The sequence below is a fragment of the Loxodonta africana genome, chromosome 15, assembly GCF_030014295.1.
Source record: "Loxodonta africana isolate mLoxAfr1 chromosome 15, mLoxAfr1.hap2, whole genome shotgun sequence".
NCBI classification, from domain to species: domain Eukaryota; kingdom Metazoa; phylum Chordata; class Mammalia; order Proboscidea; family Elephantidae; genus Loxodonta; species Loxodonta africana.
Window position 1 is genome coordinate 3,340,970 of NC_087356.1, and position 22,149 is coordinate 3,363,118.

General features: G+C 43.5%; 1 protein-coding gene across 1 annotated transcript in view; it reads left to right on the forward strand.

The window, feature by feature from the left end:
* The window catches only part of VWA3B (von Willebrand factor A domain containing 3B), a 224,503-nt gene that overhangs the window by 91,193 nt on the left and 111,161 nt on the right, over positions 1-22,149 (forward strand). Inside the window, 4 exon segments of the mRNA XM_064269063.1 lie at positions 3,996-4,198; positions 11,157-11,311; positions 18,747-18,885; positions 20,234-20,365. Of these exon segments, the coding sequence (XP_064125133.1) occupies positions 3,996-4,198; positions 11,157-11,311; positions 18,747-18,885; positions 20,234-20,365 (629 nt within the window).

A 22,149-nucleotide genomic window follows, 5' to 3' on the forward strand; every position in this document is an offset into this window, starting at 1 on the left:
ACTGCTCTGTGGTTCCTCCCCCGCAACACTCCTCTAGTGCTCTTGGTTCCTCCACCCCCCAATAATCCTCTAGTGTTCTGTGGTTCCTCCTCCCCTACACTCCTCTAGTGTTTTGTGGTTCCTCACCCCCAACACTCCTCTAGTGTTCTGTGGTCCTGCCCCCGAACACTCCTCTGGTGCTCTGTGTTTCCTCTCCTCCAACACTCCTCTAATGGTCTTTGGTTCCTCCTCCCCACAATCCTCTAGTGCTCTGTGGTTCCTTCCCCCTACACTCCTCTAGTGTTTTGTAGTTCCTTCTCCCCAACACTCCTCTAGTGTTCTGTGCTTCCTCCCCCACCAACACTCTTCTAGTGCTCTGTGGTTCCTCTCCCCCAACACTCCTCTAGTGCTCTGTGGTTCCTCCTCCACAACACTCCTCTTGTGCCGTGTCATTTTTCCCCCACCAACACTCCTCCATGGTTCTGTGGTTCCTCCCCCCAACACTCCTCTAGTGTTCTGTGGTTCCTCCTCCACCAACACTCCTCTAGTGCTCTGGGGGTCGTCCCCTCCAACACTCCTCTAGTGTTCTGTGGTTCCTCCCCCACCAACACTCCTCTAGTGCTCTGGGGGTCCTCCCCCCCAACACTCCTGTAGTGTTCTGTGGTTCCTCCCCCCCAACACTCCTCTAGTGTTCTGTGGTTCCTCCCCCCCAAAACTCCTCTAGTGCCGTGTGGTTCTTCCCCCACCAACACTCCTCTAGTGCTCTCTGGGTCCTCTCCCCCAACACTCCTCTAGTGTTCTGTGGTTCCTCCCCCACCAACACACCTCTAGTGCTCTGTGGGTCCTCCCCCCCAACAGTCCTGTAGTGTTCTGTGGTTCCTCCTCTACAACACTCCTCTTGTGCCGTGTCGTTTTTCCCCCACCAACACTCCTCCAGGGTTCTGTGGTTCCTCCCCCGCAACACTCCTCTAGTGTTCTGTGGTTCCGCCCCCCCAACACTCCTCTAGTGTTCTGTGGTTCCTCCCCCTGAACACTCCTCTAGTGTTCTGTGGTTCCTCCCCCCGAAAACTCCTCTAGTGCCGTGTGGTTCTTCCCCCACCAACACTCCTCTAGTGCTCTGTGGTTCCTCCCCCCGAACACTCCTCTAGTGTTCTGTGGTTCCTCTCCCCCAACACTCCTCTAGTGCCCTGTGGTTTCTCCCCCACCAATAGTCCTCTAGTGTTCTCTGGTTTCTCGCCCCCAACACTCCTCTAGTGCTCTGTGATCCTCCCCCCAACACTCCTCTACTGCTCTGTGGTTCCTCCCCCTCAACACTCCTCTAGTGCTCTTGGTTCCTCCACCCCCCAATACTCCTCTAGTGTTCTGTGGTTCCTCCCCCCCTACACTCCTCTAGTGTTTTGTGGTTCCTCACCCCCAACACTCCTCTAGTGTTCTGTGGTCCTGCCCCCGAACACTCCTCTGGTGCTCTGTGTTTCCTCTCCTCCAGCACTCTTCTAGTGGTCTTTGGTTCCTCCTCCCCAACAATCCTCTAGTGTTCTGTGGTTCCTCCCCCCAACAGTCCTCTAGTGTTCTGTGATTCCTCCCGCCCAACACTCCTCTAGTGTTCTGTGGTTCCCCCCTCAAACTCCTCTAGTGCTCTGTGGTTCCTCCCCCTGCCAACTCTCTTCTACTGCTCTGTGATTCCCCCCCCACACTCCTCTATTGCTCAATTTTTACTCCCCCCAACACTCCTCTAGTGCTCTGTGTTTTCTCCCCCCAACACTCCTCTAGTACTCTGTGGTTCCTCCCCACGAACACTCCTGTAGTGCTCTCTGGTTCCTCCCCCCAACACTCCTCTAGTGCTCTGTGGTTCATCCCCCACCAGCACTCCTCTAGTGTTCTGTTTTTCCTCCCCCGCAACACTCCTCTAGTACTCTGTGGTTCCTCCCCCCAACACTCCTCTAGTGCTCTGTGGTTCCTCCCCCCAACACTCCTCTGGTGTTCTGTGGTTCCTCCCCCCCAACCCTCCTCTAGTGCTCTGTGGTTCCTCCCCCGCAACACTCCTCTAGTGTTCTGTGGTTCCTCCCCCTCAACACTCCTCTAGTGCTGTGTTTTTTCTCCCCCGCCAGCACTCGTCTAGTGTTCTGTGGTTCTTCCCCCCCAACACTCCTCTAGTGCTCTGTTTTTCCTCCCCCCCAACACTCCTCTAGTGCTTTGTGGTTCCTTGCCCACAACACTACTCTACTGCTCTGTAGTTCCTCCCCCACCAACACTCCTCTAGTGTTCTGTGGTTCCTCCCCCACCAACACTCCTCTAGTGTTCTGTGGTTCCTCCTCCCCCAACACTCCTCTAGTGCTCTGTGGTTCATTCCCCCCAACACTCCTCTAGTGTTCTGTGCTTCCTCCCCCGCAACACTCCTCTAGTGTTCTGTGGTTCCTCCTCCCCCAACACTCCTCTAGTGCTTTGTGGTTCATTCCCCCCAACACTCCTCTAGTGTTCTGTGCTTCCTCCCCCACAACACTCCTCTAGTGTTCTGTGGTTCCTCCCCCACAACACTCCTCTTGTGCCAAGTGGTTCCTCCCCTACTAACACTCGTCTAGTGTTCTGTGGTTCCTCCCCCCCACACTCCTCTAGTTCTCTGTGGTTCCTCCCCCTCAACACTCCTCTAGTGCTCTGTGGTTCTTCCCCCACCAACGCTCCTCTAGTGCTCTGTGGTTCTTTCTCCGCCAATATTCCTCTAGTGTTCTGTGGTTCGTCCCCTCCCAGAACTCCTCTGTTGCTCTCTGGTTCCTCCCCCCGAACACTTGTCTAGGCTCGCTGGTTCCAATGCCGCTGAAGAGTGAAGGCCCTTTCTGCTTTCCTTGCAGTTATGTGCAGATAAATGTTTAATAATCAGCATTCTGGTGTTATAAAAAAACTCTGGTTTGTAGCATCGGCTGATTTCCAAGTTCTCTAAACACTCCCGCCACAGACAATTCCACCCTACCAAAGTGGTGTCACTGAACGTGAGGTGGGGAAGAAGGTGCACAATCAGTGGTCATCCATCAGTGCAAGCCAGATCCAGGAGACCACTGCCTCCTTCTCAACTCCAGATGTACCCTCCCTCTCCTCTCAGCCCCTCCCCCAGGTACCCTGTTCTCTCTTAGCTGACAGCAGGGGTTTTTAGCCACCTAGGCAAGCACTTCTCTGCTTGTACAATAAGGTGGCTTATATGGTATCCTGCTCAGGTAACATGACACCTCCTTCCGGACAGAGTATAGGTGATCTATGGAAAACACCAAGGGCATGTGCCTAAGGCTGGAGACTTCTGGGAAATAGTTGTTCTGGGTTATATATTACCCGGTGAACCTGATAAGGTGAGTTGTGCTGAGATACAGCTCTATGTGCCTGAGCTGACGTAGAAGGTCTGTGAGCCTGCAGAGCTGGGCACCAGGCTCTGAATTGGGATAAAGTTGCCAGGGTAACAAGAGGGCTTTCTGGGAGGCAGCTGCCAGCCTGTGAGTGTTGATGACTTCCACCTCATCTCAGGCTGCAGACCCCTGCTTATCCTTCACTCGCATTACAAAGTACATTGTCATGACTTTTCTCGTTGAATCACCTGAGTATACTTAACGCATGCCGATTGGATACTATCTTCCATTTGCAGGAAGGGAATTCTGCTGAAACTGAGAGGTTAAGTTGAGTGACTCATTCACGTTTGAGCACCTTGCCCAAGCCAGTAAGGATGGAGCCAGGACTTGAACTCAGATCTTCCAATTTTAAGTTTATTGCTCTCCCAACATACAGCCTTGGTCTATCAGCCAGTTCCTCCTATACGTGGGCCTGTCAACTGAGGTAGAGGAGGAAGTGAGATGAAAAGTAACAGATTCTTGCTTTCCAGTCCTGTGAACTAATTTTTTGCCAGTCCTGCTTTGGAAAGCACATTTTCTGAAATGACTTTGGTGTAACAAAGAACATGTTCCACCTTGGTAAATATTAAGTACGGGGTATAATATGAATGGCTCATGACATGAATGGTTGATGAACTATGATTCCAGAAATTGAATCAGGAGCAACCTCTGTGGAGAATGAGTCAAATCCAGAGGACATGTGGGACTCCAACAAGTGGCTACAGAAATATGGCTTGAAAGCCCAGAAGCTGTCATTTTATGATGTTCTTGCTGATTGCTCCTTCCGCCATGTTGATGGAATTGTCGATATAAAAGCTAAGCCGGAGGATGAGTCTATTAAAACCAGTGCGGTAAGTGAAGTGGATTCGTGGTGGGGCTGGACCTTCCCTTGATGCCCTGGGCCTGTAAAAAAAAAAAAAAAAAAGGTCTGTAAGGCATCCCTCAAATCAGAAGCCAAGGGCAGGCCCAAGATAGAAAGGCCGCATGGAAGGAAAGCATCTGGGGCTCCCATGAAGAAAGATGTTTCTTCTGCTTCTTACCTTATGCTCCTGTAAATGGTACTTGTGAGTGGAGATCAAATCTGGAAAGAGCTGCTAGACAGAAGTGAGTTATACATAAGCCAGGTGCTGAGCTTGTAGAAATGATAGGTATAATGAGCCCAGAATTATTTAACAGTAGGTCAAAATGTTCCCCCGTATTGAATGGAAGAGAGAAACTAGCTGGTGAATATCCCCAAATCGGGTGTTTCTGTGGTACTTCTGAATTTTAAGTGTTAAAGATGCATTATTCTAGCCAGCACTTGTAGATTCCCAGTGAACATAAAATCAAACCCTCTAAGAGCACTGAACAGGTTTCAGCCAAGCTTCCAGACTAAGACAGACTAGGAGGAAAGGACTGCCAATCTACTTTGGAAAATCAGCGAGTGAAAGCCCTATGGATCTCAACAGTCTAACCCCCAGCCAGTTCCAGGGATGGCACGGGACTGGGCAGCGTTTCGTTCCACGGTGCATGGGGTCGCCATGAATTAGGGGCCGACTCTATGGTAGCTAAAACCCATTGCCCTTGAGTCGATTCCGCCTCGTGGCAGCCCCCTGTGTTACAGAGTAGAACTGCTCCGTAGGATCGTTTTGGCTGTAGTCTTCATGGAAGCAGATTGCCAGGACTTTCTTCTGCACGACAGAGGCGGCAGAGTAGACTTAGAGTGACTGCAGCTAGTGATTCCCGACAGAGGAAGCCGAGGCCCCCTCAAACCCAAGGTCACTGTACGATCCTCAAGGGCTCTGATTTGTAGGTCCTGCAGTGGGGGAGCCACAGTCTCTTGGACACTCACGACTGTGCTGGCTGCCCACTGAGCAGGGCCTTGCCTCTGGGGCTACATTACCCACGTGGTGCTGTGTTTTTGCCTTCCTATTGCCACATGTTAACTACCAACTGAAAAATATGAAAATCGAATTAGAAAAATGCTGAGCTGACACAGGACTTGTTCCTGGCTTCTCCGAGTGTGCAGAGTGAAGGCTGCCGTGCAGGGAAAATCTCGTTTGTGAGTTTCCTCCCCCAGCAGAGTTTTCTGGTTTTGTAGACATTATTCAATAATGTTATTAGTTCAGGAAATCATACATAACTGAATTTTCAATTTTATAATATATTCGACACTGGTTATCTACAATTATTAGTCCCTGTCAGTCTGGCTCTGCTTGAGCCCCTAATAACGCGGTGTGTTCAGACTTAGCTCGAATACTGGCTTCCTCCTGGCTCTTTCTTGACAGTTTTAAATGAAATTTCACAGGGTCAGTTTGAAGAACTAGGCTTATAAAAAAAGGAGTTTTCCCTCAGATTCTTGTCCTAACAAATGATATGGTAACAGTTGAAATGTATAAAGTAAAGCCAGCCGCCTTTACAAATAGTAGTGACGAAGGGACAATTGTGTTTTCAATATTTAGGGCCACATTTCTGAAACTGGATTTATACCTACAGTTGTGATGTGTATAAAGTGGGGAGAAACTGAGGCTCAACTATGAAATAGGTAGGTTATTTACTCCCCCAGGCTCCCATTGGGTAGGCCTCCCTAAAGCTTTAACTATAAAAACCTGTTTGTAAGTACAAATCCAAAAAACTCGTTAACACTGAGAAATAAATGACAAAGGCTTACTAGGTAGCTTTTCTAAGATAGATGAACAGGTGGAAGAAGGAGATAAAAATGCATTTCTAATTAGGGAATTTCAGGAAAGTCTAGGTAAAAACGGCGCGGGGGCTGTGTCTGACCAGCCTCCTCCTCAGACTTCACAAGGGGAAGAAGAACCAGGACTAACAGCCCAAGGCTGATTCCTATGAGGTGGGGTTCAGACATACCTCCTCTCTCTGCCATCTTTACCAATTCTGACACCAACCGTCCCTCCACTCTTTACTTCTCTGCTGGGTTCAGTAATTCCTGCAATGGCCACATAGAACTCACAGACCATACTCACAATTATGGGGTTTATTGGGGAGGTAACAGTTACAATTCAGTCTCAGGATCGCTCAGGGTACAGTCTTCCATCAGGACAGCCTCTCCCTAGCTGTGCTTGCAGGCACAGCTCTCCTTGGCCCTCAGTCTCTGCCCAAAGGCACTTGGCTTTCTCTCTCCATGGGCTGGGAAGCCCACCTGGCTGCTTCCCGCTGCCGGGCCTCTGCTGCTGGTCTCACCTTCCTTGGTGATGGTGGGCTCCTCTCCTCTACTCTGGAATTGGCTCTCTTTTAAGGCAAAACTGACCAATCCCCTTAGATTAACCTGTTACACAGTCCTGCCCAGCCACCTGGGTGGGAGTTGCAAGACCTTGGCTAGAAAGGCCACAGAAAAGTAATCAATCAGTAATCAATCGCACTGCAGTCTAGCAACTAGATATTTGGGAGCACCCCTGAAATCACATTGCCAGTGCAGTTACTTAGGCTGCTGGTGCACAAAGCCCGCCCCAGTGTTCAAAGACCCGCTGTTGTCTCATCGTGGTCTCATCTAACAATGTTTATTGGGCCTCCCTCATGTGCCAGGCAGTGTGCCACCTAGAGAGTGCACTGGATTTGGAGTGAGAAGACCTGGGTGCAAATAGTCCTTCTCCCAGTTACTTATTATGAGAACTTGGGCAATTTATCCAGCCCATTTGAGCCTTACTTTCCATATCTGTAAAATGGGTGGTGGTTTGTAAAATCTGAATTCGCTGTGCTTGGAACTTAGAAGATGCCCAATAAATGTTAGCTTCCTTCTTTTCTTTATTACCACATCGTGAGTCATAAATGAGCATTCATGGAATGCCTGTATGGCTTACATACAGGGTGAATATTTGTGCTCTAATTTTACACATGAGAAAACTAAGACACAGGGCCCCTGAGAGGTTAACTTACCCAAGATGTCTTGCCAGGTGGAGGCAGGGTTTGAGTTTGGGTCTGCGAAGCTTCAGACTGTGCTTTTCCCGTTCCACCATATTCTGTGCCTGACATAGAACTCATACTCATGTAGCTGATGGCCAGGCGTGTTTGTGTGTGGGCAGGCTGTGGGATTGAGAGTGCGGTGAACCCTCTTGGGACAACCCCAGGAACGTGGTGCCATCATTTTGCTGAGAGAGATCCTTGTACTGCAGTAGAGATGTGATTTCTCTGTGCCTCTTTTGGGATCATCAGGACCGATCGCATTGTGTTCTTCAACCCTGATCACCGCAGTCACCACCGGACTCCTGAATTCTCATCCTTGTATGGCCGAACAGCCCTTCTTTGACCCTCTTCCACTGTTCCCCAACTCCTAAAATCCCTCCGCTGTGCCCTCTGAAACTTGGTCATCACCAAATCCCCTATATCCTCCAGTCCTCTGAAATGTTCCCTTCTCTGCTTGTCTCTCTTCAGGCCCCTGCTCCCCTGCAGCTCTCTAGAGTGGGGGCTGGTGTCCCTCCCATTCCACTTGTACCTATGGGCCTGGAGGCACGTGGTGTCCTCGTTGCTCCTCTTTGCTGCTGCTTGTCCCTTCTCTTTCTCTCCGTCCATGTCGTCAGACTGTATCATGACTACATCGCCTTGTGGCTGTTACCTACTGAGCCCCATATCACCATCATGAGCCCTTGAAGATTTTAGCTTCTAGCTTGCTGTCATTGGCTCCAAACCTCTTTTAATTCTTAGTGATTTCAGTCCCTCGGGGACTTTCATTTCTTTGACCTCCTCTTCCCCAGTGATTTGCTCCATCTCTGCCACTTCTGCCATAGGCATACCCTTGATCTTGTCATTACAAATAACTGTGTAATCATAACCCACAGAATCAGTGTCAAACATCCACTTTCTGACCACTCTCTGACCACACTTTTCACGTCATTTCCTCTCCTACCCTAATTCCAACACTCTTCCAAACCCACTGGGAGATTCGATTTGTTTCCACCACCTTTTCTTTGTCATCCCCATTCTTTTGCCCTCCTCTCCTGCCATATGAGCTTCTTGACCCCATCCGTCCTCAGCTCCCTGGGCCCGCTCTTATGTTACTGTACACATCTGCCAAAACCACAACCCTAGTGAAGTCCAGCTTCCTGCCTTGTCTGATCTGTACCTGGGCAGCTGAATGTGGTTGGAGGAGATGACACAGCCATGCTGCCTGGCTTCACCTTCCATTCATGACTTCTAACTTCATGGGGATCTTTTATGCTGCCCGACAATCCTATAGTGCTTTCCCAGTCCCCTGAGTCCCTCCTTCTTCTAGGTGAGCACCTTCTCCTTTCTCATCAAACCTCCAACACCTTCTCCATATGGGCTCCCAGCAGGAGACCTTGCTTCACTGAACGTTGAAGTAATCAGAAGCAAATGTCCATGAACATCCACCTCCACATAGCCAAATCCTCCAGTGTCTGCATCTGTGTGCTCTACCTGCATTTCTTCTATGAAGGCCGACCTGCCCTTGCTCCAGTCTGCAGTCAACCCCTCCACAAGTGCACTGGATCCCCTCTGCCCTTGCTTCAGTCATTCTATTTGTTTCATATTGTCAATATTGCCCTCATTTCTAGATCTTTCCCATGAGCATACAAACACGCCGTTTTTTCTCCCTCATTTCTAGATCTTTCCCTTAAGCATACAAACATGCTGTTATTTCTCCTGTTTTAGAAATGCATTTTTGATCCTGATACTTGCCTCCGGCTCTGCCTCATTTCTCTGCTCTTTAAAATTCATCTCCTCAAAAGAGTTATATACACTTCCTTTCTCCGATTCTTCAGTTCTCATTGCCACTTCAGTCAGGCAAAAGCCCTAACCTCTCTACCAAAACCTTCTATTTCCAGGGATACCTGAATTGCCAAATCCAGGGGTCAATTTTCAGCCTTTTTCTTTCTTGACCTATCATCAACATTTGAAATACTTCCTATTGTCAACATTTGATACACTTGATCACTTCCTTGAAGTTCTTATTTTGCTTGCAGAAAACACACTGCCCTCGCTTTCCACCTACCACTCTGGCTACTTGTTCTCAGTCTTCTTTGTTTCTTCTTTCCTGTGTCCCCAACCTCTAACTGCTGGAGAGCCTCGAGGTCCAGTCCTCGAACCTCTTCTCTACCTACACTCGTTCCCCAGGTGATGTCATCCAGTCCCATGGCATTTAATACTGTGCCTATGCTGCTGACTTCCAAATTTATATCTCCAGCTCTGGGTCTTTCCCTGATCTCCACCTGCCTACCTGTCATAATACTTGGGTATCTAATAGGTATCTTGAACCTAACATATCCAACACTAAATCCTGATCTTCCCTTCCAAAGCTGCTCCCCTGTAATCTTCTTCCTATTAAATCTTTTAGTTGCCCAGGCCCCAAACCTTAGAGTCATTCTTGATACCTCTCTTTTCTCTCATACCCATGTTTGATCTCTCATTAAATCCCATCGGCACTATCTTGATAATACATCCAGAATTCAGAATCTGACCACTTCTTACCATTTTCACTGTTAGACCTGGTCCATGCCACCTAACTGACCTCCTCACTCCCCACATCAGTCCTTGACCATCTACAGCCTGTACTCAGCTGAGTAACCAGAGTTATCCTATAAAATTATAAATTAGGTTCTGTCACTTCCTTGTTTCAGCCCTGGGATGATTCCTGTTTCAGTCAGAAGAAAAGCCAGAGTCATTCCCATCAGCTGTCAGACATACAGGATCTGCTTCCTGCCTCCGCTTCTATTTCTCTAGCTTAACTTCTCTCCCCCTCACTCCCTCTCTTTCAGCCACACTGGCCTTCTTAAAGCTCTGCAGACATGATAACCAAACTCTTACCTTAGAACTTTCGTACTTGCTGCACCCTTTAACAGGAGTGCTCTTCCCCCAGACACAAAGGTGGCTCATATTCTCAGTTCCTTCAGGTCTTTGCTCAAATGTCACCTTCTCGCTGAGGTTTCCTTGTTTAGATTTTTAACTTTTCCCCATTCCCTTCCCTCCATTTCTTCCCCGGTAACATAAACTCCACGAGGATAGGAATTTTGGTCACCTTTGTTTATGGATTGTATTCCTGGTGCCTAGAAGAATGCTTAGTATGGACTAAACTCATACCCATTGCCGTCGAGTCGAATCCAACTCCTAATGATCCTGTAGGACAGGGTAGAACTGCCCCATGGGGTTTCCAAGGAGTGGCTGGTGGATTTGAACTTCTGACTTTTTAGTTAGCAGCCGAGCTCTTAACTACTGTGCCGCCAGGGTGCCTGGTATGGGCTAGTGCTTGATAAATATTGGATGAGTGCTGAAGAGTGACCGGCATTATGAGAGCTCTCCGTGTGGGAAGCTTTGGTCCTTGGGCCAGTTCTATATGTCTCAGTAGGTGTGGGGTGGGGTCCTTGGCTATTTTTCTTCATTTGGGGCAGGGAGCAGCAATGGAAAGATGCTTTGTGTGACTCTCAAGTCTTGCCTCCTCCGGATTGACTGCCCTGACCCTCCAGTTCACTGCGAACTCTTCCTCCATTGCCAGGACTTGTCGTCCTCACTGTCTGAACCCGATGCCAGGTACTAGGTGTCTACTGCTCTGCATTGCCATTTTTCTATATATATCTTTGTGTGTGTTTTGCTGCGTGTGTGTGTGTGTTTGTGCAATGTCTCCCTGTTGAAAACATTGGCTTCGCTGGGGCATGGACTGGACCTCACACATCTTTCTGGACCATCCCTCAGGGTACCTAGCACAGAGCTCCACATGGACCAGGTCCCAGTACCTGCTTGGTTGAATTAATGATTTTATAATTTTATGGTGGGGGCAAGAGCTGAGAGACTGAGGTGCCATTTGGAAACTTCTTTATTGAATATTTTCTAAGTGGCTTCTGTCCTTTGTCCTTTCCTCAGGAGACAATCAAGAAGACAATCCATGCGAAATACTGCAGCAAGTTTGTCCACGCTCCCTGGAAGGATGGGAGCTTGGTCCACGTCCACGTTACCAAGGAGAAGTGCAGGTGGTACCGTGAGAGAATTCATTCAGTCCTGGCCCAAATTGAAAGGAGGTTGGTGTGTTGGCAGAACGGTACAAGAAGTCTGATTTCTCCTGAAATTCCAATCTGTCTGACCTTTAGGTTAAAGTTCAACCTGGAGAAATGGCCAGTAAACATTATTGGGTCAAAGTTGCCATCTAATGGTTTGCTGATGGCCTTGTTTTTGTTAACAACAAATGGGAATGTTTAGATTTCAAGCTGCCTTGATGCCAGTTTCTTAAAAACGGCGAATTCTTAAAAACCGCAAACAAAGGGTATAATTATCACAATGGCTGTGCATCATTGTCGGAGGCTAAGAAATGCTTCCACTCACACCTTGTAATTTTTGAGGTGTATTGCAGACTGTATTACACCTGTCCTCTGTACTCTTGGATATTACATTTCAAGGCAATTGTTACAGTGTTGTGAAATATTTCAACACAATTGTATGTATTTTTAAAACTTATCTGAAAATAACTTCAGGAGATCTCAGCCCTGCTGGTTGTTGAAATCTGGTAATGCTCATGACCCTGATGTGTTCATGCTGTGACCTCAGTCCAGCTCCGTGGGGACCATTTACCTTCATGCCTGTCGGCTCAGCTCTTCACCTTCTCCGACGCCAGTTTAAGACCAGGAAGAACACATTCATTTAGGCACATGGGATCAGGGGTCAGAGAGAGCTCAGTTCTCATCCCAGCTCTGCCACTTTCCGTGTGGCCCTGGGAAAGTCAGTTAATGTCTTTGAACCATTTTCCTCATTTATAAAGTGGAAGTAATTTCATTGATAAATTTGTTCTATGGATTAGATTAGATACTAAATCAAGTAGGTTTAGCATAGTACCCAGCCTGCATGAGGCACTCGAAACAAGAGCATCTGCCCTCCTTCTGGGCCTCCAGATTTTCTTTGTGGGAAGGTTTTTAGATTACACATTCAACTTCTTTAAATACACATAGAATCAATATTGGTAATTTATGCTTTATTTTCTAATCAGTTTGCCTAGAGATTATCCTTTATTTTTTTTCACTTGGGAGAATGTACTTTAATGTCTTGAAATAAATCCAGATAGTTAAGAAACTTCTTGCCAGGGTCTTGAAATCGACACCAAGATGCCAATTTAAAGATGGTCTTGCTTCTTTCCACATATTGGGCTTCAAAGAAGAACAGAATGTTGGGTGTCAGTATCAGTGTTCTAAACTCCTTCTGCATAAATTGGTCCCAAACCCATTGCTGTTGAGTAGATTCCAACTCCTTCCTACCCTGTAGGACAGAGTAGAACTGCCCCATAGGGTTTCCAAGGCTGTAAATCTTTATGGAAGCAGACTGCCACATCTTTCGCCCATGGAGCAGCTGGTGGGTTCGAACTGCTGACCTTTCAGTTAGCAACTGAGCGCTTTAACCACTGTGACACCAGGGCTCTTTGCATAAGTTGTAACTCAGCAGAAATGCCAAAGGAAGAGAATTTTGTTACCACAGAATGCCACCTGCCGTAGCTGGGGTCGGGGGGAGGGGGCCATCTGTTTTGGCATGGCAATAAAATCTTAGAAAGCAACAACTAATTTAAATTTTAAAAACAATACCAATTTGCAATAGCATAACAAAGCATGAAATATTTTAGAATAAATTTAGTAAGACGTGCACTGAAAATGACAAAAGATTGCTGATAAAACTTAATGAAAACTTAAAGGGAGAAATAGACCATGCTCATGGATTGGAAACTTCAAAATTATTAAAATGCCTCTTTTGCCCAAATTAATCTATAGATTCAACTCAATCCTAATCAAAATCCCAGCAAGTTTTTTTGTAGATATTGATTAGCTGATTCTAAAATTTATAGAAATGCAAAAGACCTAGATTAGCAAAAATACTTTTGAAAAAGAACAGTGTTTGAGAACTCACACTACCTGACTTTAAAATTTATTATAAAGCTACAGTAGTCAAGACAGTGTGGTATTGTCATTAATATAGACATATAGATCATCACTGTAGACATGTAGATCATCACTGTAGACGTATAGATCATCAGTGTAGACATATAGATCATCAGTGTAGACATATAGATCATCACTGTAGACGTATAGATCATCACTGTAGACATATAGATCATCACTGTAGACGTACAGATCATCAGTGTAGACATATAGATCATCAGTGTAGACATATAGATCATCACTGTAGACATATAGATCATCACTGTAGACATACAGATCATCACTGTAGACGTATAGATCATCACTGTAGACGTACACATCATCGCTGTAGACGTACAGATCATCGCTGTAGACGTATAGATCATCAGTGTAGACATATAGATCATCAGTGTAGACATATAGATCATCAGTGTAGGCATATAGATCGTCAGTGTAGACATATAGATCGTCACTGTAGATGTATAGATCGTCACTGTAGACATATAGATCGTCACTGTAGGCATATAGATTGTCACTGTAGACATATAGATCATCACTGTAGACATATAGATCATCACTGTAGACGTATAGATCATTAGCGTAGACATATAGATCATCAGTGTAGACATATAGACCATCACTGTAGACATATAGATCATTAGTGTAGACATAGATCATCACTGTAGACATATAGATCATTAGTATAGACATATAGATCATCACTGTAGACATATAGATCATTAGTATAGACATATAGATCTAGGGAACAAAATAGAAAATCTAGAAATAGAGCCACATATGGACTGATTTTTTATAAAGGTGTCAAGGTAATTCAATGGTGAGAAATTGCCTTTAAAAAAAATAAAAATGCCAGAACAGTTCCATAGCTATGAGCAAAAAATGAATCTTGACTCTTATCTTACACCAAAAACCCATTGCTATCGAGTTGATTCCAACTCATAGTGACCCTATAGGACAGAGTAGAGCTGCCCCATAGGGTTTCCAAGGAGCAACTGGTGAATTCTAACTGCCAAGCTCTTACCCACTACATTGCCAGGGCTCCTATCTTACATCATATATAAAAATTAACTTGAAATGGATCATAGATCTAAATGTAAGCACTACAACCATAAAGCTTCCAGGATAAGACAGGAGAAAATATTTGTGACCCAGGTGCTCTGGTGGTGCAGTGATTAAGTGTTTGGCTGCTAACGAAAAGGTCAGCAGTTCGAATCCACTAGCCACTCCTTGGAAACCCTGTGGGGCAGTTCTACTCTGTCCTATAGGGTCACTCTGAGTCGGAATGGACTTGATGGCAACAGGTTTGGGTTAGGTAGAAATTTCTTAGATAGGATGCAAAAAGCATCAACCGTAAAAAGAAAAATTGGATAAATTGACTGTACATCAAAAAGGAAAACTTGCTCTTCAAAACACACAGTTAAAAAACAGTTAAGAAAGTGAAAAAATAAGCCACAGGCTGGGAGAAAATTTTTGCAAAACACACATTTGATAAAGGACCTTTGTTCAGGATGTATAAAACCTCTTATAATTTAATAATTAAACAAACAGCCCAATTTTTTAAATGGGCAAAAGAAGTTTCCATTTTACTGTTCTTTTCAAAGAACCAGCTTTTTGTTTCAAAAAGTTTTTTCTCTATAGGTTTTCTGCTTTCTATGTCATTAATTTATATTATTATCTTTGTTATTTCCCTTGTTCTAGTCATTTTGGGTTTCCGTTTCTTCAGATGGATGCACAGATCACTCTTTTTTCCTAATATAACCATCTAATTTTATAAATTTTCCTCTGAGTACGGCTTTAGCTGCCTCTCACAAATTTTGATATGTTGTACTTCGTTTGCATTCACTAAAAGATCTTTTCTAGTTTCCCCTGTGATTTCTTCTTTGAGCCAAGTGTTATATAGAAATGTGTTGTTTACTTTAAAATATTTGTGGATTTACCAGATAGCTTTTTGTTATTAATTTCTATTTTAATTTCACTGTGTACATAGAAATACTGTATACGATTTTAATTCTTATAAATTTGAGACCTTTTTTTATGTCCTGGAATATGAATAAAAAGCATATCCTGCTTTTGTTGGGTAGAGTATACTATAAATATCAATTATCTCAAGTTGGTGGATAGTGTTCAAGCCTTCTATATCATTAGTTATTTTCTGTGTAATTACAAATTATTGTGAGAAAAGTATTGAAGTCTCCAACTATAGTTGTGGGTTTGTCCATTTGTCCTATCAGTTCTATCAGTTTTTTCTACTTGTATTTTGAAGCTCTATTAATAGGTACATATATGTTTAGTATTGTTATATCCCTTCAATGAATTGACTCCTTTATCATTATGAAATGTCCCTTTTTGATCCCTGGTAATCCTTGTTCTGAAATCTCCTTTGTGTGGTATTAATATAGCCATTCCAGGTTTCTTTTGGTTATTATTTAAATAAACCAAAAAAAAAAAAAAAAAACACAAACCCAAGCCCACTGCCGTTGAGTTGAATCCGACTCACGGGGACCCTATAGGACAGAGTAGAATTGCCCTATACAGTTTCCAAGGAGCGCCTGGCAGATTTGAACTGCCGATGGTCTATCTATTTTCCATCCTTTTACCTTTGACAGTTTAATGGGTTTTTTATAGGCAGAATATGGGTATTATTTATTTTTAATCCAATCTGACAATTTCTGCCTTTTAATTGCCTGTGTTTAATCTACAGTTAATTTTTAATGTAATTATTGATTTGGGAGGTTTAAATCTAAAATCTTGTTTTTTTTTTTTTTTTTTCCTATTTGTCCCATTTGGTTTCTCTATTTATTTTTCTGCCTTCTTTTTGGTTGACTATTTTGTTTTTACCCTTCCATTTTACCTACACTACTGATTTATTGAGAACTATACGGGGCAGTTCTACTCTGTCCTATAGGGTCGCTATGAGTCGGAATCGACTCAACAGCAGTGGGTTGGGTTTTTTTCGTTGTTTGTTGATTTATTAACTTTCCCTCTTCTGTTTTGATGTCTGTGTGTGTGTGTGTGTGTGTGTGTGTGTGTAAGAGAGAGAGAAAGAGAGACTGCTTTAGCATTTACAATTACATGTTTAACTTCTCAGTCTACCTTCAAATAATATTATATCACTTCATGTATATTATAAAAATCTTACTACTTTCATTTCTCCTCTTCTGTCCTTTCTATCTTCGTACACTTTACTTCTATATATGCAATAAACCCCACAATATGTTATTATTTTTGCCTTAGTCAATTCTCTTGTAAATAGATTAAAAATGAGAATACATGTATTTATATAACCACATAATTGATATTTACCTTTATTCTTCTGTATAGATTCAGTTTTCCTCTTCCTATAATTTTCTTTTTGCCCAGAGAACTTCCTTCAGTAGTGCAAGTGTTGGTGATGAATTCTTTCAGATGTTTTCACCTGAAAAAGTCTTTAATTCACCTTCATTTTTGGAAAATATTTTTGCTAAATATAGAATTCTAGGTTTACAGTTTTCTCTTTCAGTACGTTAAATTTTTTCTCCATTGCCTCCTGGCTTGCGTGGTTTCCAATGAGAAGCTTCATGTCATTCTTATCGTTTGTTCCTCTACATGTACTGCACATTTTTTTCTCTGGCTGCTTTTAAGATTTTCTTTTTAATCACTGGATTTCAGCAATTTTATTATGATGTGCCTTGGTGTGGTTTTCTTTGTTTATTCTGCTTGGGTTCTTTGAGCTTCTTGGATCTGTGGGTGTATTGTTTTCATCAAAATTGGAAACATTTTGGCCATTATTTCCTCAAATATTTTTTCTGTCTCCCCCCTCTCACCTTTTTAGATGCTAATTAGAGATATGTTAGACTCCTTGATATTGTCTCACAGGCCACTTATTCTTTGTTTTTTTTTTTTTTCAGTCTTCCTCTGTTTCATTTTGAATTGTTTCCTACTACTATTTCTGTCTTCAAGTTTCCTGATCTTTTGTTCTGCAGTGTCTAATTTACTGTTAATACTCTGTGGGTTACCATGTACTGTATTTTTCATTTCACATACTGTATTGAGTACCTCTAGAAGTTCCACCTGGGTCTTTTTTATATGTATCTTGCATTTCTGTCCTCATTCTGTTCGTAGTTTACCTTCTTGAACATATTTGGTTATGTTTATAATAGCTGTATGATATCCTTTTCTATAATCTGTCATTTTGGGGTCTGTTTCTGTTCTTCTCCTTCTAGTTATGTATCATATTTTTCAGCTTTTTGCACAAAAACTGGTAAGTTTTGTTTGGATGCCAGGCATTTTGAATATTATATTGTTGGGTGCTGAATTTTGTTGTATTCTTTATCTATGTTGTGTGATGCAGTTAAGTTACTTGGAATCAGTTTGATCCCTCTGGGTTTGCTTTTAAGTTTTGTTAGCATAGGTTCACTGAAGCCTTTAGTCCAGGGTTAATTTGTTCCTTCTACTTGGAGCCCTGGTGACACATGATTAAGTACTCAGCTGCTAGTAGAAAGGTCACCGTTTCTAACCCACCCAGCCGCTCCACAGGAAAAAGGCCTGGCGATTTGCTTCTGTAAAGATTATAGTCTAGAGAACCCTATGAGGTGGTTCTTCCCTGTCCCATGGGGTCACTATGAGTTAAAAATTGACTTGACAGCACCTTACAACAACAACAACTAGGACAGTACTCTTAGACAGGCTCTGCTTGATACCCCACATATTAAAGAGGTTTTCCCACTCTGGCTGGTTGCAAGATGAGCTATTCGCAGGCCTGTGTAAGCTCTGAGGGATTGTTCCACCTACTCCATTTTGGTGATTCATTCCTTGGCTTTAGTAGTTTCTTCACAAGCATGCTCTGATCATTGCTTAGCAGAAATCTCAAGGGAATCCTTCTGCAGATCTCCAGAGCTAGCACACACTGTCTCTCCCCTTCTCTGCAGTTCCCTCCTCTTCAGTATTTTACCATACAAATTATAGCTGCCAGGCTTTGCTTAACTCTGTGTCAAACATTTTTCTTTGCTTGCAGCCATGAACTTCATTTACAGTCTGTGATGGAGCCTTAACACAGTCCATGGAGCAGTCCTGCTCACATGGCTCCCTGGTGCTTGGTTATTACAGGGATCTGGAGTCACTTGATACTGTCCGTCAGCTTCAATGAAGCTTCAGAAATGAGCTGGCTTTCCTAGCTTGACTGCAGTCAGCAGGATTAGTTGACAAATGGCCTGAAATCATAGCTGAGGGCCTCAAAATATCAGATCCCTGAAACTAATTGACTGTTGGCTTTGGAACCTAGTATTGGATTTATTTTTTCTGTCATATTGATTTCCCAGGTCCTGTTTAACTTGGCTGATGGGGCGGGGGGATTGCGGGAGGGGAGGTGTGATAAGGGATCCAGCCCAAATGTAGGATTTTTCACAGGAAAACCTCAAAGTGAATAATTTGCTCACAGAAGATTGGGCATAAACAACACGGCTGGGCTCTGGCCTCTGTGGATGTATCTTTAAGTTCTTGGGAAGATGCTCTGTTTGCCGCCAGGCTCTAACCATTCACTCTCAACCTATTTCCTGCCTAGGATTGAATGGCTGCAAGACGGGAGCCAAATGCTCTTTGGAAAAGTGCTTCATGATTGCATCTATGTCCTCATTGATACCTCTCACTCAATGAAGGGCAAACTGGACTTGGTGAAGGGCAAGATCATTCAGCTTATACAGGTTAGAAGGAACTGTCGTGTTCATGCATCTGGGATCTATGCACCACGAATCCATCTCCACCAATCATCATCTGCAGTGGTTATGAGAGGTGGAGGGGGGCGTTTACGCTGAAATATCCCTAAGAAAGCCACTTGAGAAAGCTCCCTTTTGCCAGTTAGAGAATTGCCAGTGCTCCTTTGAAAGCGAACCCTTCCTTTGGTGGTCTTTTCTGAAATGCATGGGTTGCTTATGGAAGTTTCTACGTCCATTGCTTTAGGTTTTCTCTATCCTGAAATCTGTGGCCTACACATACCTCCATTGTTTTCCAGATACCCTTCATCTTGGCATTTTAATTTTCTAAAGCTTATTAGGGATCTTGGTGCAAGGAGTTTAGGTTGATGTAGGGTTAAGAGCTTCCAGTTCTTATCCTACTCGTGCTACCTCTGGGCTGTAACATGACCTAAGGCAGACTGCTTAAGTTTCCCGATACAAATGGTGGCCATAGTGCTGTAATGAATCAGTAGTATTGATGCAACTATTAACCAGAGAAAATAGTTGTGGGGAGTGTTTGAGAAGTACAGTGTATAATTTTTAATTTGATAAGCCTCTGCTGGAGGAATGTAGGCTGGATGGAAGGCAAATGAATAGATTCGTAACTGAATAACGTTGTTATTGTTAGCTACAGTCAAGTCTGCCCCCGACGCATGGCGACACCATGGTCCGATTGGACCATTGTGATCCATGGGGTTTCCATTGACTGGTGTTTTGGAAGCAGATTGCCCTGCCTTTTGTGTTAGTCTGTCTTACCCTGGAAGCTCCCCTGAAACCTGTTCAGTGTCGTAGCAACGTGTAATCCAGCACTGACGGATGGGTGGTGGCTGTGCTTGAGGTGCCTTGGCTGGGAATCGAACCCCAGTCTCCCTCATGGAAGGCGATAGAGTTCTACCACTGAACTACCACTGCAGCCTTATGGAAAAGACAGTGACTGAAACGATGACACCATTTAGGATTTCTTTTCTTTAAACATGTTTCATTTTAGTGTGCTTATTCTGTAGACCACTAATGTCCCTATTAAAGTCAGCGTTTAATATCACATTTTATATAAAGTTTATACACATATGGGATATATTATATGTGTGTCTGTGTGTGTTTGCAAAGGTCTTATCGACATCCAAACCGCATGTACATTTTTTTTAAATGCCTTTTGTACTAGAAAAGAATTTCTCTATCTAGTGTAATTTTTAGCTTCTAGAACTCAAAATAGGTATCACAGATACCATAGTGATTAAAATTTATCACACTGTGAATTGTCCTAACCTTTGCTTATATTTGCAGGGTCTCATGGTTAGATAATAATTGTTTCTTACAGGAACAGCTGAAATATAAAAGTAAATTCAATTTTGTGACATTTGATGCTCAAGCAGTTGCATGGTGTGAAAAACTTGCTGAAATCAACGAAGATAATTTGCACAGGGCCCAGTCCTGGGTTAGAGACATTCAGGTAAGAAGGGGACTAAACCTGGGAGAGGAAGCCTGACTGTCACCTGTGGATTTCGTTTGCCCATGAGGTAGAAAGTCTTGAGAAAGTACTTTGAGCTCCAAGGTTGGCAGTGGCTTCAAGTAGTCATTCTTTTTGTCTGTAAAGGTCACATTAATCCCATCTCGTTAGTCAGTATCTTAAAGCTTAGATAAAGCTCTATTCACAGCACTCTTCTTCCAGAACTACCTTGGCTCAGGTCTCAGCCCCTTCATGAAAACAAATTTTAAAATATTACTTTTTTTTTTTTTTGTACTAAAACTCATTCAGATTTGTTCTTTTCTGAAACTTCACGGTTGTTTCAAAGGATGTATTAAACCTATTCATAACTGTGGCTTTTTTTCAATTGTAATGAACTTCTGGAAACATACAGTATAACCTGGGTGCTTATTCCTCAAAGCAAGAAGGGAGACTGGGAGCGGGACAGAGTAGGAACAGACAATAACAACTCCTTCAGGCCCACAGCTTGCTGGGAAAGCTTTAAAGCTCCTGTTGCTCTTGGCATTAACGCAGACTAAAAGATTTTCTTTTCCTTAGATCTTCTCTCGTCTCTAACTTAATTTTATCAATTCTGGAAAACATTTTCTCCCAATCTGTGGCTTGTCTTTTCATTTTCTTAACAGGGTTTTTCACAGAGCAAAAGTTTCCAATTTTGATAAAGTTCACGTTACCAATTTTTCATTTTATGGACTGTGCTTTTGGAATCATATCTAAAAACTCTCTGAAACCTGAGGTCATGTAGATTTTCTTCTGTTTTCATCTAGAAATGTTATAGTTTTACATTATCCATTTAGGCCTGTGGTCCATTTTGAGTTCATTGTTGTATTAGGTGTGAGGTATGGAGCAGCGCGGTTTGATGAAAGAACTGTCCTTTCTCCATTGAATTGCCTTTGCTTCTTTGTTAAAAATCATCTGACTTATCTGTGTGAATCTATTTATAGAGTCTTTATTCTGTTTCATTGATTTAGGTCAAAACTGATTCTTTTGTATCATGTTATGAGACTCTGGATACTATTGAAACCTCCTGTTTAGTTGGCTTTGCCCGACACTGCTGTCAGGGCATTGGTGGGCTCTGCCTTGTTACTGCCAGGTGGAGATAGAAGTCCAGATTCCCCCCTCAATCTCTTTTGACACAGAAAGGGGAGAGACCTCTTGTCACTGCCAGTTTGGGTGGACACTGTAGGGTAGGGGAAGGGGGAAGCTCATTTCCAGCCAGCAGAGATAAAATCTTTGCTCACTATTGGCCTTCTCTGACACTACCGCAGTGGGAGTATTGGAGAATTTCATTTTATCTATCCTGCTTCATGTTCTCTGACCTTCACGGTTTTGTGTTTGTCATTGTTTTAGGAAAATTCTCAACCAATATCTTCAAATTTTTCTTCTGCTCCGTTTTCTCTCTTCTTCTGTGTTTCCAATGAAAGTGTATGTTAGACCATTTGGTATTGTCCCTCAGCTCTTTGATGCTCTCTTCTGATTCGATTTACTCCTTTCTTTGTTTTCTCTGGCTAATTTCTATTGATGTATCTTCAAGTTCACCAATTACATCCTTGGCTGTGTCCAGTCTACTGATGATCTCATTAGAGTACTTCTTCAGATGTGTTACTGGGTTTTTTTATTTCTAGCATTTCCAGTTTGAGTCTGCCTGAAGGTTTCCATCTCTCTGCTGAAATTATCCATCTGGTCTTGAATGTTGGCCACCTACTCCATTAGAGATTTCAGGGTATTGATTATAGTTATTTTACATTTTC